Consider the following 26,576-nt stretch of genomic DNA (forward strand, 5'->3'; position numbering starts at 1 on the left):
CTCTTATCTGTACAGCAGCTCTGATGACATTTAGCTGTGTCATTGCTCTGTCTCTATTCCTGTTTGGTGGTATTTGATGTGATGCCTAAGGAATACTAATTTTCCTGTGCCTGACCATTGATGCAGGGATGTTCTTTAATGGGAGGGAAGGCAGAGCCAAGGTGTAGCAGTTGTGTGGATTTTCTCTCTGTGCAAGGGAGGGCTGCTACATGTTCTTATGCTGCTTATAAGCCAGGGGAAGCACTCAAGATTAGCAGCCATTTGTTTCTCAGTTTCTTGCTGAATTTAGTTCCCTGCACTTCCTTATTTCTTAGACTCCCGAATGGAGAGTGAAGAATTGATTCAGAGCTTGTTTTTTACATACACCTGTAAGGGATTCTTCACATCCCCACTCTCTCCACTCCCAGCAAAAGCACAGCACTGAAATTACTGACCCTCTACTTTCAGAGTAGGTAACCCAAGTACCAGGGGTACAGTGAGAATACCTTACACTGGGTTTTGCTTTTGCAGAAAACCTCCTGTTTGGAGGGAGAAAGATGATCTCTAGCTACACTGCTCAGCTAACCCCAGGTAAACTGACAGATGTGAGGGGTGTGGAAGTCACAAGTTGGGTTACCTGAGTGTCATTTTGTCATTGCTGTCAGCACACCGGACAGAGCTGTGGCTTGATGCCAGTTGTACCTGGTACAGCTTTGTCAACACCTGCATCACCTACCTGGATGCTGTGAAATGGTGGCTAACATGAATAACAGAGGTTCTACCCAGTGCATAGACAGACATCTTTTATTACTAAAGAAAGGAAAGTTAGTTTACAATTTATTTTTTAATACAATTAAAGGAGGAACCCCAGGAAACAACATTATATACAAAACACCCATGGTAAACAGAGCAGCTCACTTGCTACAATGACACAGATATAAAGCTGAGAAGGTCTCACAGGAACCATCTATGTGCAATTCACTGAATACAGCATAAGGCAATAGAAAACGTGATCCAGAGCATTAGTGCTTAATGAAAAATGAACCATATAACCTGCCCATCAAGCCTAGAAAAATAACCTGATGCTGGACATACTGATCAATGAAATTTTTGGTTTCCTTTGGGAGAAGTTACTGAAAGTGTTACTGGACTCTGTGGTGATGTAGAAAGGTTTGACACAGTGCAAAAGACAAACCCTTCTGCGAGAGGCTGTGCAGAAGTAGAGAGAGCATGGGATAGTGAGAGGGAAAACATGCTGGTACAACTGGCAGAGCTGTGGTGTGGCTGGCAAGGTGCAATTGCAGTGTGGTTATAGGGAAGAACAGTGTTGGAAATTAGCAAAGTTGGAAGTGAATGCCAAGAGAGGGTGGTTTGTGCTGGAACAAGCATAGGCTGAAAGAACAGGAAACCTGAAAAATGTGAGACATCATTCATGCACCAAGTCCTGCAATAGGGTCAGGCTGCCTTTTGGAAACACTCTGATTTCTGTCACTTGTGTTCTCTTTGCAACCAGAAGATACAAGTGCAATTGTTTCCTTATCCTCCATATTACCTCCTTTTCTCTGTCAAAACTCCTCTGTAAGAATATTCTGAAGTTCCCATTACACTTGGTACAATGGGAAAGCAGTAAAAAGGTGATGGCACAGTATGACTCTGCAGGAGTAGAAAGGGACCATTATCTTACTTAATTTCTGAGTTCAGTATCCTAAAAACCACTTTAAATCCTCCTATTTTCTCCAGCAGTTTCTGAATATGTACCAACTAGGAAAAAAGTGAAATGGATGGACTATGTCTGCTGCGTCCTAGGAAGAGAAGCAGCTCAAGTGACAACACATCCCACAAAGAAGATGGCATTGTGCTTTCAGACTTTGATTTGCCCTGATAACGTGGATAGAGCAGTGCAGGAATTGGTGCAGCTTGCAGAGCAAAAGGGAAAAACATTAAAGTCAAACTCAGGGCAGGGTTGAGCTAGGTTAGTAGGCAGAGTTACTTAGGAAGCTTATTAGGAGTTGGGGCATTTTCCTCCTTTCCCCTGAAAATGAGAAACCATTTTTTCCTACATAGTAGGCAAGAATAACACCAGGATCAGATGAGTCCTGTCCAATGTTAGCATCCTGTAGGGAAATTCCTTCTAGTCCTGGCTGGGTAGAGAGAACACTGGCAGAAAGCAGCAACGTTCAGTGTGAAGTAAATATCCTCGTGTTGCTGTGAGAAACTCCCAAAAATCTGCAGAGCTTTCCCTTAAAAGTATCCCGTGACAGATGTACACACAGAAGCAGACCCCTGTTTATGAAGCAAGACCCCGAGTGACATTTGGTTACAGTAGATACACACGAGGTCACCACTGGCTGTCACACAAGTTCCAATGTGTGTGAGTGGGAAGGAATGCACACCAGAGCTTGGCTTTGTGTGTGCACAGGGTGTGTGCCCTCACACAGCAACTGAATGGAGGAGCTGTGCCTGAGTGCTTGGGTTGGCAAGGCTGTCCTTTCAAGAGAGAAATGTTATGAGAACTTGTGCCACTGCAGTAGATAAGCAATATTAATTAGCTCTTAGGAGTGCTGCCAATGTGTATCATTCCCTAAAAAGTCTAGTATGCAAATAAGCATGAGGCACATAGACTCACTTCCAAGGTGTCTTTTTTTTCATGAAGAATGTGTCCACTGTTGCCTCTTTAGGGGAGAAGAGATGTGTATCTGTAATGGTTGAATCCAAATTCAAAGTCCTCCAGTGGAAAGAACAGATACTTGTGTGAGGCTGAACGTAAAAGTTTTAGCTGCTCACGCTACCAACGTGGAGGCACAAACTGACGAGATTGCATGTCAGGATTTGGGGTCTCCCAAAGGGCAGCTCCGTGTTACTGAAGGGGTAGGTGGGCATGGGCTCCCTGTTAGGGCTCTGCAGCCCCTGATTCTCACAGAGGCACCATCAAGCCAGAGGTTCCTGAAGTCTTGACCTGGTGTGCCACTGGTGACATCCTTCTGCCAGAGGGTCCTCTCAGCTGGAATCCCAGCGACCTCGTCTGTAAGGAGGCCATCACACAGCCTCTGTGGCGTGGGTGGGGGTTTGCATTCCTTCACAGGAGGTTGTGTTGTCGGCCGTGGTGGTGAGCAGAGTTTTTTTTTCTCCTGCTGGCCCCCCCTTGCAGAGAGCCAAAGGGTCCGTGCAGCAAGCATCGCTGTACAACCAACAGTGCAGTCGGCAGTGCGGGATGCACAGCGTGGACAACCTGAGGGACTCGAGGAAAAGATTTCACTGAGATTTTGTTTTTCACACCTCAAAGGTACCCCAGTAATGCTGCAGAGCCGACGAACAGGTATCACCTGCGAGAGCCTTCCACAAGAGGGCTCCTGGTCCCTAAACTCGGAGCTGTTCTGAGCTGTTCTGGCTCAGCTCTTCCTGCAAAACCTTGGGAACAGAGTGAGGATTAGTAATGAACGTGCTTCCCATTTAAGCGGCAGTATGACATGGCTGAGAGCATCACGAGATGGCAGTGAGCCACAAAGGAAGCACAGCTTCCATCTCAGTCCACAGACAGCAGATGTCCCAGGCGCTGGAGTCGGCAAGCACCAGCCACCTACAGGAAAATCTTGGCAAACTTTTATAACAAAAGAGAATGGGTTTATTCTGTAGGTGAACTCCTGTCACTCCCATCACAAAACTCCCCAAAATTCATGCCAACCAAGGTTCTTGTATCTGTTCCAGACAGGGCTTTCCCCAGAGGAAAACATGAGTGGGTGGTCAGGTTTGGAAATGAGACGAGTGGCCTGAATGAGAGTTTCCCCTCCTTTCCATCTCAAAACTATTAAACTTTTAGATCCTGCAATGCACAGTTTGACAAACTCATGACTTCCAGACCCCACAGCTGTTGCTCTACGGCATTACCCTGGCAATTCCACAGGCATTACCCTGGCAATCCCTGAGAGCAGGAAATGCAGTCACCTGGATAATGATGTGAATAAGAACAGTTAGCTGCTAATCTTCTCTTAAGTCTCCTCACTTAAGTGTCTTTTTGGAAGACACGGCCCTGAAAAATGCTGAGCTTTCAAGCCAAAGCAAGTATAATCCTTTGTAATCATAAAACTTTGCCAAGCCAGACTTCCCCAGCCCATCTTTTGTAACATTCCATTATCGAAAGTAACTCCTTTTAAAATATGAGTGATTTCTGGGCAAGTCTGAGGGAGGAAACTTTTCCTTCTCCACTCCTCCAGCTACTGAAGGGAATGGACGTATCTCAGAAGTGGACTGGCATGTCTGATCATACTAGGAAAGCTGGAGTTGTTATTTTGTTCCCCCCTCCCTTACCACCATATGGTCAATCCTCAATTTCTATCATCAGCGATATTCCCATGTTGAGTCATCAGATCAGGCACAATGCTCACAGGGAATCAGCCAGGACCTCTAGGGGATGAAGCCACATGTGGCACCTGAGGTAGGGATGAGTAACTCACAGGTGAGCCCAACAGGACAGGCACTAAAAGACTGCCCAGTGTTTAGTTGGGACGCCCATAAAATGAGCACAGGGGCAATGGCAGGGGATGTCACTGCAGATCCTGACAGCTGCGGTGCTTTGAGCTAATATTGCACGAGCACGTGAGAGTATTTGAGAAACTGTTTTGCCAAGAGAAGAGTGAAGAATACTACCTGCAAGTGCGATCTAGTCATACAGATGATGTATCAGCTGTCCCTTTAGAGCTCATGGGTGCCTTTGTATATTCCTTCACACCGTCTTCCACTGAATCCTGGTGCTTACAACAGTGAGAACAAACTGAAAAAGAAGATCCCTTGTTAGCATATGAATATGGTCATAGTCTGATCTGATAGAAAGCTCTATTACAAATAGATATCGTCTATATAGTGTCATATGGATAAAACCACTCCCATTAACACAGGGCTAGAACTTTAGCCTGGCACAAAAACAGGTTGCTACATGCTGAGATAAGGTCAGAAGGGAAATAATAATGGAAGTTACATGTCACTAATTGCAGTTTACCTATCGAGTGAAAGAATGCCGATGTTAAAACTAAAAACTCTTTCAGTGCTGTAAGAGGATCTCAGATTAAGCAGATCCCCTTAATATCTCACCATCTATGGCTGAATTTTAGTAGTTCAAGTTGAATCTTGTTCAATTGGGCTTGCACAAATTACACAACATGAATCTTAAGCTATTCTTTAGGTGACATCTAATCTTGGTGCTTTGTGTTTTCATTCTTAAAGTACAGCAAAATAGGCTGTGAACTCCTCAGAGTAGGCGGCTGTGAACCTCAACAAAGCACCTGGTTGTTTTGGCCACAACAACAATCACGCATCTGAGAAATCTTACTTCCGTTTGGTTTTGCCCTGCCTTTCTGTTCTTCCCTCCCCTACTTCAGCTCTTTGAGGCATGGCTTTTCAAGCTCGGAAACCACTCTTAGCAACTCCTGACTCAGCTTGCCATAGCCCAGAACAACAGAGGTACTCTCAGACCTATTCTGAGCTCCCAGGAGAGCTCTTGAAAGGTGACCTGCAGCAGCACCCACAGGAAGCACTCTTAGGGCAGATATTTCCCTTTCCCAGACAGGTGGCCATGCACAGCAGCACTGAATGGGACAGCTACACAGACTGGAAAAGCTGCATGGAAGCTCTGGCTTCAGTTTCTTATACTTCTTAGAGTTTCTTTTACAGTTTCTTTTACAGTTTCTTTTACAGTTTCTTCCACGCCTGGTCTGGAAAGTGGCTGAACCAAACAATACCACCCGACTCAGCAAATCTACTCCCTGTGCATATTATGGAAGTGGGACTAAAGGGGAAATTCCAGTTAATGCAGCCATGTGCCATGCTGTTTGCAGGTGATTGCATTCTACCACAAGGGTATGCTTTTTACATCTGCTTTAAAAGCAATTCCGTTCCTATATAAAAGGCTATCTCAGAGTGCTCCAGGATCTTGCTAATTTAATGGTAAGGAACCTTTTAATTTCCAGCCCATATTTGTTGAGAGCCAAGTCTTCTGATTCCAGTTAATTTTCTCCTATAATTAGAAGTTCATTATACATGCAGCTAACAGCACAGCCTGTGATCAACTGTGATTTTCTTGGTTTCAGCCTGCTTGTTGCTTTCCTGTTGACACAGCCCCAGGGAACAGCAGGGGAGAAGAACTGGCACTGGTGTCATAAGGGCAGAGGGGTGGAAAATGAGGAGGTGCACAGGTGTGACCCAGAGTCACTGCCTTCCAGAAGCTTCCTTTCTTTGTGATAAAACACTAAAAGGAAATTAGCTCAGCTTGATTCAATGGCCACATTGCTTTTTGAAGGGATGTGGTTGATGGGGAAGGGAAAAGAAAAATAGTAATGAGACCTCCACACGTCTGAGTTGGGAGTGAACTTATCTGAAATTGAAGTAAAGGTACCAGAAGACACAAGCATGGCAAACGTACAGGTGTCTGTAAGTGGACTGAGTCCTTGGTGCCCAGAAAATGACCTTTTCCAATGAGGAATATCACAGCCAGATGCTGTAAGTGGCCCAAGCATAGAGTCCTCAGAGTGGGATTCTTGTTCCCACATGTGGCTTCCCTGGTGACCTGACAGAACCCAGCTGGGTGTTATTTATCCTCATGTATTTGCAAGGCCTGCTGTCATTCTCCAGGACTGCTCTGCAAAGCTGCTCATGGGGCATGGATAAGCATCTCAGTACATAAGAATGAATCTTTGTGAACCTCTTCATTATCCCTGATTTTGGAAATATTTTGATCTGCTGTCAAAACTCCCTGTCACCTCTTCACTCTCAAACCTGAACTCAAGTGTTGCCTGCACACAAAATGTAGGAAAATCATGAGATAGACTTATTGTGACAGTGGATGCTGGAGGGAAAAAAAAAAAAGGAAATGAGAAAAAAGAGAAGAAGGTACAGAAATACCTAGTGTGACAGTAAAGTTTCTATAAATGTGTATACTACACAGAAACTCCATCAGCACAAGAGACATCTTGGAAAAAAAGCTGCACTTACCATGCCTGGAGAGGTATCTTGCTGCCAGAGTGGTAGCCAAAATGAAGGTGATAACGATGATAATTGAAGCAGTAATGACATTATAAGGTGGAGGCACAGGAGGAACCACGCAGTCGTTTGTTTTCTCTGAGACAGGAGAAATAAAACATAAATAAAGGGCCCAACAGGATATTGGCATTTTCATGTGAATTTCAGGAGTTCTGGCCAAATTCTAACTCAGCTCTTCAGCCTGAAAATGGACTTACTCAATAAACAAGCAAACAAAGCTGGCACCTAAATTTCTGCCATTCATCCACATTTGCTATGGGCTGAAATTCTTAACACATGCACAGAAGGTAAAAAGCTGGGTCTTTGTCTTTCTCCTGAACAGGACTGAGACAGGAAATATTTCAAAACACGTAGGCTGTTTCAGGGAAATGAGCTAAGACTGGTGGAAAAGTGTGAGTCCACAGCTAGAAAATTTCTGTTCTCAGAGGTATTCTGTAGTTTTCCTTACTGTTTTCATCAGACTTATGCCTAATTTTTTTCCCTTTGGATTCACAGGTGAAGGAGAATGATGCATTTAACAGACTAGAATAGACTTTTTTCTGCATGGCAGGAAGTGTTGTGGCAGAGTTCAGTTTCAGTGGGTCTGGAGCCTTTGGCTTTTCACCATTGGAAATGGTGGAAAATCTCATTCTAACACTGGGATTTTGGAGTAGGTATTGGGCCATTCTTGTACAGGACAGGACTTGCTGCATGTCCATAGGTCTGCAGACCTATGTGCACAAACCTTCCAGTTCTTCCACTATCTGCATCTGGCACAGGTAAGCATCATTCCACTCCTAAGGCATCAATTAGCCTGATCTGCTGTTCCCTCACTCTGTAGGGGTTGCTTTCTGCATTTACCAGAGGCTCTGTTCTGTCTAACTCAGTGCTCAGGAAAGGTTTGTTTGGAGGACCATTTACACCAAACCAAAGTGGGAGTGGTTCCACATCCTACAAGTCAAAAAGTGGAGGGTTTGTGATGGCTGTGGCTGTGTCACTGTTGACTGCACCCTCCTCTGATTACTGCTTTTTTTTTCCCCTGTTGCTCTCTTTTTCTATGCAGTGAGCTATTCATAGCCTTATTCTCCCTTCATTAGGGACATTATGCTCTACATCCAGCAATAGCCAATATTCATAAAGCACTAGTTCCTGGCATTTGTTCTGAAGCTGAATGGCACCTCTCCCCACAAGCCCCTTTGATTTTAGTAAGATAGATGAATAAGCTACCTTGATGAATAAGGTACAATTCCATAGGAAAAATAGAGCTTCTCTGTCTTCCCTTGAAGGTGCCCTTATCTCTACAGTAAAAACATCAGACCCAGAGACATTTCAGAATACCTTTTTGGTAACAGCATTAAAAAAAATCCTTTCGGTTTTACAAATTTTCTTGCAAATCCCCTTCTACTGCAAAACATCTGGAATGTAGTGTGCTGCCTTCCCTCATGCTGTTTCCACTTGTGCCTCAAGCTTTTCAAAGCACAGACTTATCTATTATGCCATCACTTCTAAGCCATGCTCAGTGATGGAATTCTTTTCGTATGAGTTAACCCTATGTTACATTTATAAGCAGAATTTTGTCTATACCCCAGCTGACAGTTTCTTTCACTGAAGCAGGGACAAACATGCTTGTTAAATGAGGAAATTCTTTTGAAGTGCAGCCTGTGGCTTTTAAAGCACACACATTTCTCTGGTCCCCCCATTCAAACACCAGGTATTTGTCACACAGCTGGCAGCAAGGCCACGCTGGAACAGAGGGGCATGGGATGGTGGCAGCCCCAACCTGTGGCCAGATCACAACAGGATCCAGTTCAGCTCTCAGCCCAGCTGCAGAAGAGCAGCAGGAAGACAGAGCTGCCTCTGCTTCCAGCCTTTAAAATATTTTGGTGTGTAGTTCACAGGCAGGATCATTGGGTGATCCTTGCACGAACACTTGCACAATATCTATTGCATTCTCAGAGAGGCAACTCAGCAGATTCAACAAAATAGTTTGGTTACAAAAAATCATTAATAAAACGTACTGATAAGCAAACTGGTGGACTTGGAAAAGCCATTGTATTCAACGGAGCAAGTGATGTCGACGTCTTTGGTGACATTGAGCAGCAGTTTTCCAGTGACATTGTATGGGCTGAAGCTGGATTCAGACACCCAGTTGGCATTCCACTCCACGGACATGTTGTTGAGGGCTCCAGAGATTTTGGGCTTGGGGAACCCTCCGTGAGAAGAGCACGTTATCACCATCTCAGTCACATCGCAGGAATCAGCGGTCACTTCTGCTGTAATGTTGGGCTTGCTGAAGTCAGCTGAAGCAAGAGAGATTTGGTTACCATGCTGTCAGGCCACAGCAAGGTTTGCAGCTCCCAAAACCCATGGACAAAGCAAAGACTCCCCCACAGGGCATTCACCATGGGAAGTTTTTTCTGCCCATGCAAGCAACCAGTCACTGTGCTGCTGAGCAGTGGCAAGCAAGGAGAGATGGTTTTCCTTCCAGGCCCACTGCCATCCAGCCTGGGAAATCCCTTCAGACATCCCAGCCTGGTTCCAGCACTTCCCTTTCCTGATCCCCACAATAACTTGATGCCACTTCACCAAAGGGAGCAGATGTCTGCCATAATTATTACAGCTGGCCTGTTAAGACAGCAAGGGGATTTCTGGCTGGAAAGAAACCAGAGTATTTGTGGACAGGAAAAGAGATCCTTAGTTTTAACTTTTATATGCAGTTAACTCCTCAACCCTCATGGTTAAAAAAGGGTGGGGGCAGTACACTTCCCTTTTTTCATAGCAGTTCCCAGAAAGATCACTAAATTTGTCTCCTTGCCCTCTCTGCCCTCTGACCAGCAGAAAATGGCCAAACCTCAGGAGCTTGTCTTTTTTTTGTTGCCAAATCTCCTTCCAGACGAAGAATGCTCCTTCACTGACTTTTCTGGAAGATTCATATAACTCTCTGCTGTTAAAGGTATTCAAATGCATGTATATATTTATATATCTCACCAGTATATCTGTCTTTGTTTGAGATCAGCTGCCACAAAAACACCAGTGGAAATGGAAAATGCCAGTGGAACTTTTTGTGGCCTCTAAGAGAAGATTCAGATTCATCTTGAACAAAGGAACTCGGTTTCTTTAATGTAAAAAGCCTCAAAGCTCCATGATGAATTCAGCCTTAGGCTGTGGAGCTGCAGTGCAGCCAGTTCCACAGGGATTTGGATGCAGGGATTTGGATGCAGGGCTGGGATGCTGCCGTGGCCACTCTGTTTCTCTTTCACCTTGAATGCTTGCCAAGCACAAAGGGTCTTGCTTTGCCCCAAAGACAGCAGGGGCTACCTCAGTGGTACCTGGGGAGGGCCCCAGGAGGGATCCTTTCACAAGAAGAAGGCACCAAGGGGAGGAGGTTAGGTTGGTGGTGGGAAAAAAAAATGTCTGTACCTGCTTTTAGAAAGGTAAGAAGGGAAGCTGCTGGAATGGAAGCAGTTAACACACCTTCTTTCAGGCTTCCTGATGAAAATCTATCTGCTACAGTATGAATGAGCTTGGAAGAGCATCCTTCACCCCCAGAAGCTGGCACTGGAGAGCCTCAGGTGTCAGGAGGCAATCCACCTACCTGTCACAAAGAGGATGACAGACTGGTCACACACCACGATGGAATTGCGCTGAACTATGCACTTGTAAGAGCCATTGTCCAGGATTTCCATGGGGGAGATCCACAGGGTGAGGTTCCAGGGGTCCATTTCTGTGCGGTTCTGGTACCGCTCGTGCCTGGAGATCATGTTCCCCTCCGAGTAGGCCAGCACCACTTCCGTGATGTTCTTCTGCCAGTACACCCGGTAAGTGTGCAGGCTTTCTGAGCTGGGAATTCGATGGCAACAAGGCAGGCTGACCTTTTCCCCCACTTTGCTTCTGACTACTTTCTTCTCCATTGCTTGGCCTGCAGGTGAGGGGCAAACAAAAGTCAGTGAGCCAGTGGAACAGCCTTGTGCCAGGACCTGCTGCCTAAAGCTCGCCCCTTTTGGCTCTGACTGCTCACATCCCTCATCACCCACCGAGCTGTCCTACAGCTTCAGCTCTGTGCTGAGGGCAGCCACCCTTGGGCATCATGCTCCACTCCTACCCAGGATCATGACCCAGCAGGCACACAAGGATTGCTGCATGGATTGCTGAAGGCGAAGGCAGGAGAGTCGCTTGCCTGAACATAAATAGAAACAGGGATAGAAACACTCATGCACCAGCTGCTATCTCCTCTGCTCTCCCTTTTCAGAGCCTGGTGTTTGGAAAATTTGTGTCACTCTCCACTGGGTTCTCTGCATGCCTAACAGGGCCACACTGGACTATTTGTTCAGGGGGGCCGAGGGATTTTTGGTAGCTATTTTTTTTGTAAAAGAAGAACAACCCAAAACTTTCAAGACCCCAGAAACCAGAATCAACCCTACAATGATACACAAAGGTGGCAGCCACACTGTCATCAGCCTTCCAGCATTAGCAATTTTGCCTAGTCTAGCTAGAACAAATTTATCTTTGTCAAAGCTCATGGGATGGCTTGGAACCAGCACAGACATTCCCCAACTTCCACCAGTGACTGTGATGGTGCCACACCTGGAGCACAGCCATAAATTGAGACCCTAATTTCACCCAGGGTGAAATTAGGTACAACTTTGACCATGTGAGCAGTAATTGCCCTACTAAGCACCCCACTGCCATGATCTGCCTTGCTTTCCCACTCCTTCCCCTTTCCAGTGGGTAAAGGCTCACAGGGGCTGACATCCAAAGGAGCAGCCAAGCAAGGAATTCCTGCTGCTGCTGAAAGGTCCCAGCATGGACACACAGCCCTGTGCTGCAGTACAGGGCAGGTGGCTGGGCTTTCACCTGTGTCAGTGCAAGCCTGGGGATGATCTGCACCCGGCTTTGTTAGTCCAGATCAGGTTGCTCTCTCTCCTGCTTGCCTCACTGCCTTAGCACTGATCTCCAGTGGTGGAAGTGGGATATCAATCTGTTACACTCCCCTGGCCAAGAGCAGAAAAACAAGGAAATAGCTGTCTTCAGGACTGAAAAGATATAGATTCCCTCTTCTTTCCCTGCAGAACACATTTATTTGTCTTGGCTTACATACATACAAAAGTATGTGTTCTATCACCGTTAAAAACCAGGTGGGGCAGTGTTCTTTATCTCTTCCACAACCCATCCTTCCTCCAGGGAGGCATCTTCTGTTAATGGGCCACTGAGTGCCACTGCATGACTGATAAAATTACATCATCCCATTGGGAGATGCTCCATCAATGTCCACAAACATTTCCTACCTAGATAAAAACTGAGCTTTGGAACATCAGAGCAGCCTTTTTCCACTGGATTCCAGAGGAAAACCAGACCCTTCTATATCATCACTGGACCTTCAGAAGAAAACTGCATCTTTCTACTGGAGCACTGCTTCAACTGAACCACATCTGTCACTGCAGGAGGATGCAGCCACCATTTAATGGGACTGCTGCCAACACCCTGACTGACTGACAGGGTGTCAGGTTGTATTCTGACTCTGTCAGTGATCTGGGTTTGGGTTTTTTGTATTTCTGTATTTTTTTAATTTTAGTTTTCTTCCTAGTAAAGAACTGTTATTCCTATTCTAGCATTTCAGCAAACATACCTGAGAGAGGAATCAGGAAAGTCCTGGCAGGCAGTGTGTCACGGATGGGGATCACCCATCACTGGAGGGGAGAGCCCACGTGCAAAGCCTCTGCCTGAAGTGTGAGCTGAGCAATGCACAAAGCTGAGCCTCAGAACTGCCACCCCTCCTAGCAAAGTCTGGCTGATGCTGGCTCACTCTTGATAGTCCCAGCCTAAGTGCAGCCACGCTGTCCAGAGGCAGAGTGCAGCACTCAGGCTGTGATGGGATGTGACAGGTAGATGTGGCACTTAGGGACACGATGTGTTGGTGGACTTGGCAGGGCTGAGTTAAAGCTTGGGCTCAAAAATCTTAAAGGTCTTTTCCAGCCTAAATGATTCTGTGAAATAAATTTCACTCCCTTCCCCTGCCGCACACCCACCCCTGTCCCACTTGCATACTTGACATTAAATCTGTAGGAAACACCAAAAAATACTGTGGAGGTCCTGGTGACACTATGGAATGTTTTAATGTAAGTTAAATAAAATAGAATATGTAATTAAATTAGCAATTTCTTACTTAACTGGTTTCCCTCCACTCAGCCACTCCATTGGACTTCCAAAGGGAAAGTTTCAATATTTTCCCCCCCACTTCCTGTACTTCCCCTTCTAATGCATTACAGATCCTGAGCAACCAAGCTGGGGCAGACCAGGTGCTGCTCAGCACACTGACCTCTGTCAGCCATCAACTGGTAGCAAAATGAGAGAAAAACTACTCCTTCCACACAGGAGAAAAACTGCCTTGTCTTGCTAACCTTTGCAGTCTGAAATTCAGGATTTCTTGACATCAGCATTTAAATTGCTACTGCTAGACCTACCCTGCAGGAAGAGTTCTTGCCCTTTCAGGAATGCCCTTTCAGGAATGCACATATATTTCTGGCATTCACAACATCCTCTGGCAATGACTTGTGCAGTTTGATTACATGCTGTGTGAGAAAGCATTTCTTTCTGTTCACCTTAAAAGCAGCACACTTCAGGCTGTGATTCCTGAAGTTCCTTCTCCCGCACTTGTGTGTGTGTGTTTGTGTGTACGTGTGTTTTTATCTTTGACCACATCTTTGCTTGTTCTCACAGTGCAGCTCTTACTATTTTTGGAGAGACTCGAAAGAGCAGCCAGTCAAACATCCTGTCAAATTTGGGATTGATAAAGACCATTTTCTATTTTCTTTTGCAGCAATAGGGGAAGAGTAGGCGTACAGTAAATGTCAGGGTGACATCACATCATGAGTTACATGAGGTTCTCCCTACCTTGCCCCTCAGAGTCTCCTTTGCAACCAAAAGGAGAACAAAAACCTTCTCGGGAGTACATGTGCAGGGGCTGGAAACTCCTGCTGATGTCATGTCTACCCTTAAAAGGCTCTGCACCCTTGAAACTGCAACCTGAATGCTGCAAACCTGAAGGAACCAAAGTCCATGAAGAGTCATTAAGCCCTACAAAAGTCCCCTTTCGCTTTAGAGGTGAACTGCAAAGCAAAAATGAAAATCCAGTTCTGTGCCATTTCTGTGCTGAATGGTCTCTGCAGCCAAGGGGAAGATATTCACCATGGAAATAATTTTTAATGGCTTTTCTAGAAAAAAATCCCTCCTCTTCCCACCCCTCTGAAGCCCCCCCACTCTTGCTGTGCACACACATCACTCCATCAGTGGAAGCCCGTGGCATATGGAATGCTGAACTGATGGAAGGGCTGACTTTCTCTTCCCTGGGCACAAAAGCTTGCTTCATCCAAACTATGCCTGTGCTGCAGATGCCCCCTACAGCAAGGCTAACTGGAACAGAAAGGAGTGTAGAGCAGAATCGTTCCTTCTTGTTTGATCTGAGAGTCAGGAGAGCTGTTTAGCCCATATCCCTATTTCCTGCACTCTTTGCCCAAGCCTTAAGTCAGAAATTCCTCAGCCACAGAGAGCTTTGCTATCCTGACCACACATGCAGCCAGCAGCACATGAGAGCAGATTTCCTCTGGCACAGAAGTCTTGCAGAGACATTTGACAGTAAAAGGCAGCTAAAGACTCAGCAATGCTCTGGAGAAGCAGCCTCAAAGTGTTGGGAACCTCCAGATAAGTCCTGGTGAACAGAAGCTCCAAAGCCATTCTCTTTTTCCTGCCTTCCCCATTTCTCTGCCCTTCTGAACCTTGCTTTGCTTTTTTTCCATCTGGTTCCTTATTTACCTTGGCAACAGCAGCTGGTATTTCTACTCATAAATTAATGGCATTGCTGACTTTGCCTAGGACCCTGCACCTGGGATTCCCACTCTGCAGGTACTTCTGCAGCTCAGATCCCTCATTTTCTGTGAATAGCACATTCACTCCAAACTTGTATGATTTATCCTTTGAGGGCAATGCACTATTTTACAGGGATTTCCAAGCAAAATAGACAATGAGTCAAGAAATTTTTGAAAAGTTGAATCTTTAAAAGACTAGACACTCCCCCTTGATCTCGTCTTTATCCCAGGTGATTTTACCAATGAGTAATGAGATTCTCCCCAGCCTTTCCATGGAGCCAAAAGCCAGCAAATGTCCTGTGCTACATGGGAGTATGTGAAATGCTTTGTGTTTCAATCCGTGACTCCCGTGAACACACTGATGACATAAAAACCCTGCTAGATGCCCTGTGTGGAGACACAGGTTCAGAAGTGCATAAAAACACTTCCTTCTTCTGTGTTTCATTGTAAAGACCCTGTGCACTAAGAAAGATGGGATGAAACAGAGAAAAGTGGGTGCTATAAGACCCTGCTTGCTGTCCTCTTTACAGAGTTTGTGACTGCAGATTAACCCAGGCATGAGTGCCTGACAAGCCTCTGAGGCTCCTTCTTCACTGACTCCACTCCAGCAAGTTCAAGGATGCAAAGAGAGATCTTGGAAAAAGGAGGAGTGGCCCTTTCCCCTTGCACAACCCCAAGCCCAACCTCTCATCACAAACCACGGGCCTGCTGCTGCTCAAGCAGCTGCAAATCCAGATGCTTTGCTCACGTCAAGTTCCCTTACTCACCCCAAATGTGGTTAGAGAGGGGAGCAGAGAAGCAGGCATCCCAAATAAAACCAGTGATGGCAGTGATTCCCCTCAGTTCCTTGTACCTGCTCACACTCCTCAAGTGTGGCTGCAGCAGCCAAGTGACAGGATTAATCCTAGGGCATGATGAGGGCATGGCAGGTCTGAGGTAGGGAAATGGTCTGAACAGGTTTTTCTAAAACCTGTTCATCCTTTCTTGCTTCTGTGCTGTAACCGTGGGGTACCCCATACATGGTTTTATGCACTTCCCATCTTTATGCTGCCACATTTCTCCTAAACAGAAGAGTTACCCCGGTTTGCCCAGCTCTACACTGTTGATTTGGCAATTATTATAACACTCCCAGGCTGTTTTGGTGCCTACTCCATCAGCAGCCTTCATTCCATTGTGATGTTGTTTTATTTTGTGCGTGTTTGCACATCTTCACCTTCAGTGAAGGAATCCCTGAAGCCATGATGTGGCTGTGAAATCGGGAATCTGCAATTAGCACTGAGAAGACAAAAGGGAATCTGAAATACTTTGGCAGAGGGGCTCGCTGGGGCAGCTCCAGCCAGCTGCCACCTCTTGATCTATCTCAGGTTTTGTACTTTTGGAGATAAAAATCTCCTTCTTTCTGAGTCAGCCTGGGACAAGCCCGCTGCCCGGGTATGTCCAGTCTGCTGTGCTTGTCACATGAGTAAAATCGCAACTCTGCACAAATCACCGGCAATTTTCTCATCTTGGCACCAGGCAGGAGGTCAGATCCAACCAAGGAGCTGGATATGGAACCAGGAATACTTGGAGAAGGGGACCAGATCATGTTTTAGTGCACCACATGGGTGCTGCTCAGGGAGGAGAGGATGGAGAGCTGGCTTTGTCCCCTGCAAACCACAGGGACACACGGCCGTGGGGACAGAAGGATGTCTTTGACTTGGAGAAACGAGAAAAAGAAGAGTCTTTCTGAAACTTCTCCCTTTCTCAATTCTCAGCCCGTGGAATGTAACCCTGCTAGAATAAAAAAGGGCAGGGAGAGCCCCTAAAATCTGGACATCCTCAGAAGACTGCATATTTTAGTTCCTTTAGAGATCAAATTCCTGCATCTTGCTCTGTGCTCTTTCGATTTCCCAGTTTGGGAGCAGAAACTAGACGTGGCATTTCTGTAAGAGGGGCTGGTGGGGGAGATTTGCCACAAAGACAGACAAAAATAAATTTCTTAATTTTTTCCCCCGCAGACTCTGTCTCTTGCTGACAGGATCACTTTGTACTTCCTCTATATTTATCTCCCAGCTGAAGATGTTCTCAGATAATTTTCCTAATTCCTCCAGTACCACTGCCACGCATACTACTGTCCTCACAGCAGTTTCTGAAATTAAGGTCCTCCCCACTCCTTAAGGCTGTAGTTTTCTTCAATGCTTACTAAATCTCTGTCTCACAGGCTCCACAAGCAGCCAGCCCTCTCTTGAAACTGATAGAAGGTGAAAGAACCCAGTAAGTAGGAAAATCAAGTATGATACCTCTCACATAAGCCTGCCTCAAAGTTGAAAATTTACAAATTTAAATTTTTTTTTTTTTTTTGCTGCTGAAGTACTTGCCCACAGCCATAGCAACACTCAGCAGTGCAGCTAACAATGCTGCAGGCCTGCCAGGCATTATCTTGTTAGAAAAGCTGGTCTGTGCTCAGGCACTGACCCAAGGATGCTCTGCAGACAGCCCCGACAGTCACCCCACAGCTGGAGCAGAGATTACACAGCCCTAGAAAAGAGCAGGGCATGGAGATTGGGAATTAACTGGAGGACACTCAGGAAAGCACTCAGGATGGGAGAGGCTTGGGCAGGTGCTGCTGCAGGCATTGAGAGCAGGGCAGGCAGGGAAGGGGCTCTCAGTGTTTAGGAACCAAGGTCACACAGCAAGCTCTGCTCTCTCTGAAGCACTTCCCTGGCACAGGGATCAAATCCTTGTCTGCAGGGCATTTAAAACAACACCAGGGGGTACCTGCTAAGGTGACAGCAATGATGTGCAGAGAGACTTCCTTCAATCCCCTTTTCTAACCATTTTTCATGTGATATGGTAGGAATTGGAGCTGGCCAAAATGTGGATGTCCTTTGAGCACAGCATAGGTAGAAATGCCACCATGAGCCATCAGTCAGCACTTTCTTTTCACTCAGGGAGTCCCCTGGGACCAATGATATTTTAAAAGCATAACAGTGAAAAAGCAGAAGCAAAGCCTGTGGCATTTCCGAGTTGGGAAAGATTCACATCAATTCTCAAATGAACTCCCGAGACTCCCAATGGTGATGCCCCTCCAAGGGGACAGAACAGCTACAATTAAACAGAAAGTTAATATATTTTGAAACAAAACTGATCTCCTTCTGCCAAGTGAACAGAATTCACTGCATCCAGCACACTTATGGAAGGCACCACATCCACATGTGCACAGCATTTATACTGGAAAACACGCTTGAAAGGAAGGAGGAACATTCAGCCTGGAGGAGAGAAAGTTCCAGAGAGACCTTAGAGCAACCTTCCAGTGTTTAAAAGTAGCCTTAAAGAAGGCTGGAGTGGGACTTTTCACAAGGGCATGTAGCAACAGGACAAGGGACAATGGCCTCAAGCTGAAGGGGGGGAGGTTTAGACGAGGTATTAGGAAGAAATTATTTATTGTGAGGGGGGTGAGGCCCTGGCTCAGGTTGCCCAGGAAAGCTGTGGATGCCCCAGCCCTGAAGGTGCTCAGGGCCAGTTTGGGAAGGACTCTGAGCCACCTGATCCAGTGGAAGTGTCCACGGCAAGGAGGTTAAAACAAATTAAGCTTTAAGATCCCTCCCAACACAAACTCTGTAATTCTATGAGAATTTTTCTGAATGTGGAAATTCTCCCCCAGCCTGGCACGACCTTGGGATGCAGCCAGACAGCAAACTCACACTGAGTTCACGCCTTCCCCATGCAAGCAGAGGGGATCTGGTTCCCCTTTCCCTTCCAATCCCACATGTTCCCCCTTGCAGGGCTCTCCAGAGTCTGGTTCAATATACCAGTCTTAAAAAAAAAAACAGAAAAAAGGAAACTTTCTGCTAAGCTGGAAGGTGAAGTAGATCATCCAGGGATCAGATATGTGCAAAGAAGAGGAGGATCACAGAGCCAGAGAGAAGCAGGATTGCATTTTTTGATGGCAATGATCTCTTTGTACCCTTCAACTGTGACTCCTGTCTGCATCCATCCCCCTCCAGGGTGTGCAGCCACTCCAAACTTTGCATGTTTAAATGCAGGAATGTTCAACATGCACACGGGCAAACAGGACACAAATGTCTCAGTGATCCAAGAAATGCAAAAAAAATGTTGCAGTCAGAGCAACATGAGGTCACTGGAGCTATCTGGGTTCATTCCGATCTAACTGGAAAAAGGAAATGGTGTGGGTGAAAGGAACATTTGACCCACAGCCTTACAAACTCAGCACTTAGGCTATTTTGTGTGTAAAAATGTAGCTTGTCTAAGTTTAATTTTCTGTGTGTTTTTTTTTTCCTAAGTTTAATTTTCTGTGTGTTTTTTTTCCTAAAGAATCCTTTCATTTAAGAGGCACACAACAGAAGAAATAAAACACTCTCTATAAGCCAAAAGCAGTAGGTTTTAGCTGGGTTTCTGTTTCTCCAGACAAGGTCTTACAGCAGGTTTCACTCTGGACAGACAGACAGAAAAAGGAGTTCCTTAGATCTGCTGCCCTTGTTTTTGAAAGACATTTTTTTTCCTCACGTCTGGAACAGGACACAGAAACTCATCCGAAAAAAGAAATTAAAATAACAGCTGAAGGCATGAAGAGGAATAAGTCAGAAACTCAATTTGCATCCAGTGATCAAGTGGGCAAATCTGGTATGTCAAGAAAAATTTCTGCCATCTCCACCATGAAATGTGCCCCAGCACAACCCATACCAGATCTGGAAATTAGACACCAAACACCTGAAGCTCATTGCTAGACACTTCAATATTTAGGGGTGAACACAAAATAGGGAATCTTTCTCAGCCCTCACTGTCCCTTTCTGAAACCCATCTCCACTCTGAGCTCTTTTCTGGGAGTAACACAGGGAAGGGGATTCCCAGAATGAGTTACTTGTGAGCCAGTGCTCACTCACAGAAGTGGATATTCCCCCTCCCTTCCCAACTCTCCAGTAACTTAGAAAGGCTGTAGGGAATTTTCTTCAAAACTTCTCAAAAAATTTCACCCCCGGGAAGAAACCAAGAGCTAAGTGGTCCCCAGCTGGAAGAAAAGTCTCCAGGGAAGTTTAAAAATACTCCATGGACTTAAAGCTGGGCTTGCTGGGTCCCTGAAGTCAGTGCCTGTGCTTTGTTTGCACACAGGGCAGGGAAAGGTCATACTGGGGGATTTCAAGCTATATTTTTCTAGGATAACAAACTGGGACAGAGAACATCCTACAATTTATAGGTAGATGTGAAGGTGCAATGGCAGGACAAAGCCCAGCCCATGGGGATACCAGCAGTGCATTCAGATCATAATTTTAAAAGTTTGTGCTGTAACCAAGGCTGTTGTGCCGTTTTGTGCTGAGACAATGGGGTGTTGTTCATGGACATCAGTGTCTCCAGCAGCAGAAGACATCCCAGAAGCAGCTCTAAATGACACTGGCATTTCAGTGGGGCACCTCAGGTGAACGTCAGAGTAACAAAATTCACTTCAAAGGAAAAGAAATGGATCTACATAGCTTGCACATGCATGAAATTCCTATGGAAGACAACCTTCAAATCAACCTTCAAATCTCTTTTAAATAAGCCCCCATTAACGCCTGATGTGAAAATTGAGCCTGGCATCCCCTCTGTTACTATTTCATCCACAGGGTCTTTACAGAGGGCACTTGTTTCCATCCTGGAATGCTACCTGACCTTTTGCAGTGCAACATCAGGGAGGTGTGCCAGCATCAGGAAACCTGGGCCAAACCAAGGACACTCTGGGAGCCAGCCCTGACTGTGCCTTGGTGTGGTCATGAGCAGCCCCACGTGGGGTCTGTCCTGTAAATGCTGGCTGTGGTGACTCATTTAGTGTTGCATGGGAAGTCAATGCCAGGGCCATGGAAGGCACCCAAGGCTCCATTATTTTGCCACAACAAGGTCAGAACTCGGTCCCTGTGGTCCCTGTGGGCAACCTTGAGATGGCATCACCCACAAGCACCAGTATAGCTTTTAAAACTCAGTTCTTTGTGGATACTGCACCACGTATTTTCCAGGAGCTATATGAAATGTAGGAATGCTGATCTTTGGAGAGGAAGGGTTCAGAGTGTGTGTGAGTGCATACAGAGAAGAAAATAAGTGCATTTGCTGTCCTGCTCTTATCAGTCTGCCAAGCACCTGCTCCTGAGGCACTGTGACTTCCAGAGACCTGTTGCTTGAGAAGGATCTAAAAATTGTGCCCCAAAAGTACAACTAGACAAACACTTGGTTTTCTATTATCAAACTCCTATTTCTAGCAGTGGATATTAGCATGCATCAAACTATACATCCAACTATACATCCTTTAACCAAGGAACCAGAATCCTTTTCAGAGAAATTACGTCTGGTGAATTACCATATGCTCGTAATTACATTATTAACATACCAAAAGCTCTTAAAGTACTGAGAGAGAAACAGTTCTGCTCATGATTGATTGTTTGCCTGATGCAAATACAAGCAAAATATATTTGTGCTTGACAAATGCTTTGCAAGCCCAGAAGTAGAGGAAGGAGTGAGGGGAAGACAGAAGCGCAGAGATCCCACATTTGAGGTCGCTGCTTTTTAACAAGTGAGCTCGGCAATTCATTCCCTGCTAAATTCTCCAAGTTTTATCTTAAATTTCAGAGACTGAAACTGAAAATAAAACCCAGCATCAAATACCTCCCAGTTTCACTCACAATAGCAGCATGAAAAGCTCCTCATTTTGCGTTGCTTGATTTTTAAGGAAAGCTTCAGTCCAGGTTTGCTCTAGAGTATCATTACTTGCTAAAACTAAAACACTAAAATTGACAACAAGCACAACTTATTTTGCATCCACAATGAACTCCAGCTCAGAAGTGAATTTTTTGTGGTTTCCAGTTTAACATTTCACACATCTGAGAAAACTCATCCCAAGCCTTTCGAGGCGAGGAGAGATCTGTGTGAGCTTTGTGGCAAGTCCTCAGAAAAGGACAGGGGACGCCCAGGCAGGACTTCAACAGGGATTTGTGTTGGTGGAGAAAGAACTCGCTCTGCTCTGTGCTGAGCTGCCCAGGAGGTGCAGAGCACTCTGAGCTGCCACCTTTCCCTATCTTTTCCACCAGGCACCCACTTGTAACCACCCAAAAAGCTGCAGAAACCACCCCGCCACTGAAGCCGGAGCCCAAGGGGCTGCGCCATGTGCTCCTCACAGACATCAGCTGGCCAAAACCACCCTCATTTCTGTCACCCTGGCTGTGATGGGAGATCACCATGTCCCTCTGGGAGCCAGCAGCCTGGGAAAGTGAGAGGTGAGGGATCCTCAGTGAAGTGCCAGCTGCCCCAAACCCTGGGCTCAGCCCTGGCAGAAGGCACCAGGAGTATCCTGAGGTCCACCATCCCCTGTGGACCATCACATCAAGCACAACAGGGTGCTGCTGCTGGTGCCCAGCCCCTTCCCACACTCCCGTTCTGGCTCCGGCTTACCTATACCAAGGCAGAGCAGCACGAAGAGCCCGAGCCCCAGCCTCAACGCCGGCGCTGGTGGGGAGGCAGGCAGGCACATCATCTTCCTGTAGCTCCTGGGCTGGGAGGAGAGGGGAACATGGTTAGGGGAAGGAGCCTGAGGAGCCACAGCACCCTCCATAACGTCCTTCTCCTTCCTGCCTGCTGCCACCACCAAAAACCCCGAGCAGAAGCCCAGCCTGCCCCACTTCCCTGCCCTGGTACCTGTCGTTTCCCTGGTCCAGCAGCACCGAGGCCAGCCCTGAGGCAGGGAGGAGGCAGGGGGCTCAGTGCCAGGCCATGGGTGCCTGGCTGCTGTCACAGGCTGCTGAAACACTCCCTGGCAGGGTGCAGGGGGAAGTCTTGGTGCCGGGAGACTGCTCAGCCTCGTAAGTCACCTCTCACCGCCCACGGCTTCCTCGCGGGGCGTGTGTCAGGATGCAGCATCTGCCACCCCCATCAGCCACCCCGACGGGCTGCCTTCATCCCTGGGGGATGCTCTGGGTGTTTCTCCAGCCAGGACGGTGGCAGGCTGAAGGACCCTGCCTGTGAATGTAAGTGTCAGGCAGTGCTGCGGGCTTTGGAGGTTAAAATGCAACTAAGTGAAACTCTGATGCTGCTTTGGGAATAGTTGTGTAAAATTATGTTTGAAATGAAACAAAATGCCCACGCCACCATTTCAGGCCCATTACATCAGCAGGATGTAATCCATCAAGAAATGGATTTTCCAAAGGAAATTTAAGTAGGAGTGCCTAGGATGCACGTGATGGATGTCATGGCTGAGTGCCCGGACAGGGAGAAGGATGTGGCAGCAGGGCCAAATGTGGATGGTCGTGGTGTCACCAGAGATTATCCAGTGGCCCTGTGGAAGTGCAGGGAGCACTTGCCTCTCCAGCATTGTGTCCTGCCTTCCCCAGAAAGCACCCACTGCTCACACAAGTCCCCAGCTCTGGATGGGGCAGGGGAGAGGCAAGGACCATCCCTGCTTTAAAGCCTGGGAGGGCAAAGCCATCACCAACCCAAGCCAGTCCAGAGCAAATCCTGGGCAGAAAAACAAACCACTTAGTAAATAAGAGCCTGAGGGAGTAAATGCATGCTAAGTGATGTAGATTTGTACAGATACTGCATACCCTCCTGCAAAATGAAATAAGCCCTGGTATAGTATAATGGGTTACAGTGCAAGGGGTTTTATTTAGCTGTAATAATCACAGCAAGAGGGTTGCACACCAGTGAAAACATGGTATTCTTCAAGGAGGAAAAAAATTAAAATACAAATCAAGAGTAAAATAATTTATTTAAACGCAAATTTCTGGTTTGCTGGTTTAAATTATTTTGATTTAAATGAAATGTATCCTTTTTATCAGAAACAATTTGCTGCTACATTGCTCCAGTTTTTCTTCAGTACAGGTTCCTTGAATTAGATAGGTTAGATGAACTGGTTTGAATTACAAATCAGAATTTTATTTTGACATAATTAAAAGGATGGTATTCTGTAGAGAAATCAAATGCAGGTTATAACATTTCTGCAGAGAGAAAATCATTGTATATTAAATGGCTGAGAGGAGTCTGTTAGTGAGTCAGACTGGCGCTTTCTCCATTGCAGGGTTTTGAGTGTCTGTGTTTTGTGTTTTGGGCTATGATCTAGATCCTGTCCATTTGTACTGTGTCCGTGCATTTTCCACCAGCACGGTTTGCAAATGCAGACGACAGTAGCACCATGTGTTTATGTAGAAGTGTTTCCATGGTGCTCAGAGGAGAAGAAAGTCTCATTAATGCAGCCAACCATACACAGCTTCCCTAAGTCACAGCCCCAGCTCTCAAGCAGGGACTGCCTCTCTGTGAGTCACATGGAACAAGTTTTCTCCTGATAGTCTAATCACGAATCCTTATCATTACAGAGTTACTGGAAATCCTTTTACAGCTGTACAGTTCATCACCTCACTTTCATTTTAAATTCAAGCTTTTTTTTTTAACACATATTTCTGCCATTAGCATATTACAACTAGGAGGAAACTCCAGCCTGTTACGTTTGCGTCCACATTTCTTCCTCGGGACTTAATCCTGCTTTTGGATGAGCAATCCCAGGGAAAGTAACTGAGCTCATCAGCTGCCAGACTGCAGTAAGGAAGCACCACAACCTCCTACTACACACAGAAGAACCTGGACCAGCTAAAGCCGCCTAAATTTTAGATAGACTCAAGGATGTTATTCTCAGTCAGGGCTCCTTCTCTTTTCCTAGGTATTACAGTTCTTGGTACCATCTCCTCCAGAGATCTCCCTGATTGCAAGGAAACTGCAGTAATAGAGAGAGGAGCAGCCAAGTGCTTTGTTCTGCTTTGATCAGAGGCAGAAGTCATAATTTTTCCATCACTTAAAGCTTCCCTAAGTACATATCATATCACTGATTAATGGAATCCATCAGTTCAAGGGAAGAGGTGCCACGCATCTTGAGGATGTTAACAAAATTGAAGGATTCATACATACTGAAGTCACAGTACAGAAGACACTGCTTTTTGAGTCCTGTAGAGAATAATATAAGCCCACCAATTCACAGCAAAATCCCCACAGAAATAAGGCTTCTTGTGCACTTGATCAGGCCTTCAGCATTTCACCTCTATGTGCTCCAGAAACAGCTTTAAATGGAAGTATATTAAGTATTACTTTTAAATATTACTTTTAAATATTACTTCTATTTAAATAGAAATATAGAAAAGAAGCTAAGATTTAATAAGAAAGGATGGTTAAATTCTGCTAAAATATTTACTGCAGAAAAGAGGAAGATGTGAGAGTATCACACAACTACATTTTTCCATTGCTTTCACAGAAAACCATTAGGGAAAAGCAGAAAAGACAAGTGAAATTTTGCAGCATATGTGCTGTGCAGGGGAAATTAATTTCAGTAATCAGCACTTGTGGTAGAAATCCTTTGCACTCAAAGGGAAGTCTTTTCAAACACATTGCTGCTAGCATTCTCCTGTAGACCCACTGACATCACCAACTTTTTCCACCTCTGCAGAAATGCACTTCCAGTGCAGTCCAACATCATTACTTGGAACATTTATTGATTGTCAAGAACATACACATGATATGGAAAAAGCACAAACACACGATAATTCAGAATTTTAGAAACATCCAAGGTGCTTAGGTAGGTGGAGGGGATACACAGCTTATTTAGCAATTTTGCAAAAGTAGAGAAACAACTTGTAATAGAACACATAGGAACACAACTTGTTAGGTAGAAACAACTTGCAACAAAACACATAAATAATTCAGTTGCTAGGTAAAGGCCATAGAGATAAGCAGTATATTCTGAAAACTTTACTATTTTAAATTATAAAGTCCTTATTCCGTAACACACACAAAAACCCCAACCTCCCTCTCTCAGTGGACATCTCAGAGAAATATCAGAAATATCAGAAAGGTCAGAACTGGGTAAACACTAAACCAGAACACAGCACCAATTCTCCACTGAGGATTCATTCTCTCCTACACGACTGGGATACCTTTCACTGTTTTCAAGGTGAACAGCCATTCCAATCTGTGTTAATGTGAACTAAAAGCACATCTGCCTGCTTTTAATACTAGAATGTTCAGGTTGAATGGGAAGTACCCAGGATATGATTCCAGAGACATAGCATGAAAAAATGATTCTGCAAGTGCCCTAAAAGTATCTTGGTTAGAGAAATGATCCCATTGCAAAGCAGAATGACATTTTTAGAGATTTTTTTTTTTTCCAAAAAAGCATAGACTTAGGTGGGAAAAGACCTTTAAGATCAATTAGCCCAACTGTTAACCCACTAAACATGGGTTAACACCCGTGAAACTGTTAACACCACTAAACCATGTCCTTAACCACATGTCTACATGTCTTTTAAATACCTCCAGGGATGGAGACTCATACCCTGGGCAGCCTGTTTGAGGGCTGGATAACCCTTGTGGTGAAGAATTTTTTTCTGATATTTAATCTAAACCTCCCATGGCACCACTTGAGGCAATTTCCTCTTGTCCTGTCAGCATTTGATGGTTCCAATACCAGCACATGGAATACAGGGTATGTGGAGTAATGAACTGAATTCAGCTGATAATATTCATCTGTTTCTCAGTGGAATTATATGACAGTTTTTTTTCTTTTCCTGTAAAAGAAGAGCAGAAAACAGCCTTACCAAAGTGGTCTCAGCAGCCTGAGAAGTTAGGCCTTTCACACAAAGACTGATTGTCTCCTACACAACATCAATAACAAAATAAAATAACTTTCTGAAGTAAGAAGAAAATCCAGCGGTTTCAGGTTACAGAAAA

The 26,576-nt window shown here is 45.5% G+C and overlaps 1 protein-coding gene across 1 annotated transcript; it reads right to left on the bottom strand.

The window, feature by feature from the left end:
* Nucleotides 1–765: 765 nt before the first annotated feature.
* CD80 (CD80 molecule) lies at nt 766–22,659 on the bottom strand. The gene is made up of 7 exons (XM_014882837.2): nt 22,506–22,659; nt 22,263–22,362; nt 10,583–10,906; nt 9,006–9,287; nt 6,961–7,086; nt 4,624–4,747; nt 766–3,208 (listed from the first exon to the last, which is right to left on the bottom strand). Exons 2-6 carry the CDS (start codon nt 22,342–22,344, stop codon nt 4,641–4,643), a joined length of 921 nt encoding a protein of 306 aa, XP_014738323.1. The 5' UTR covers nt 22,345–22,362; nt 22,506–22,659; the 3' UTR covers nt 766–3,208; nt 4,624–4,640.
* Between the last annotated feature and the right edge of the window lie 3,917 nt (nt 22,660–26,576).

The sequence above is a fragment of the Sturnus vulgaris genome, chromosome 2, assembly GCF_052056855.1.
Source record: "Sturnus vulgaris isolate bStuVul1 chromosome 2, bStuVul1.hap1, whole genome shotgun sequence".
Classification (NCBI taxonomy): Eukaryota; Metazoa; Chordata; class Aves; order Passeriformes; family Sturnidae; genus Sturnus; species Sturnus vulgaris.

Coding starts and splice junctions, on each gene's coding strand:
- CD80 (XM_014882837.2), bottom strand. CDS start 22,344: ATGATGTGCCTGCCTGCCTCCCCACCAGCGCCGGCGTTGAGGCTGGGG. Junction 7,087..9,005: donor GTCCACCAGTTTGCTTATCA/GTACGTTTTATT, acceptor CTCCTGTCTCAG/AGAAAACAAACGACTGCGTG. Junction 4,748..6,960: donor AAGATACCTCTCCAGGCATG/GTAAGTGCAGCT, acceptor CTTCTTTTTCAG/TTTGTTCTCACTGTTGTAAG.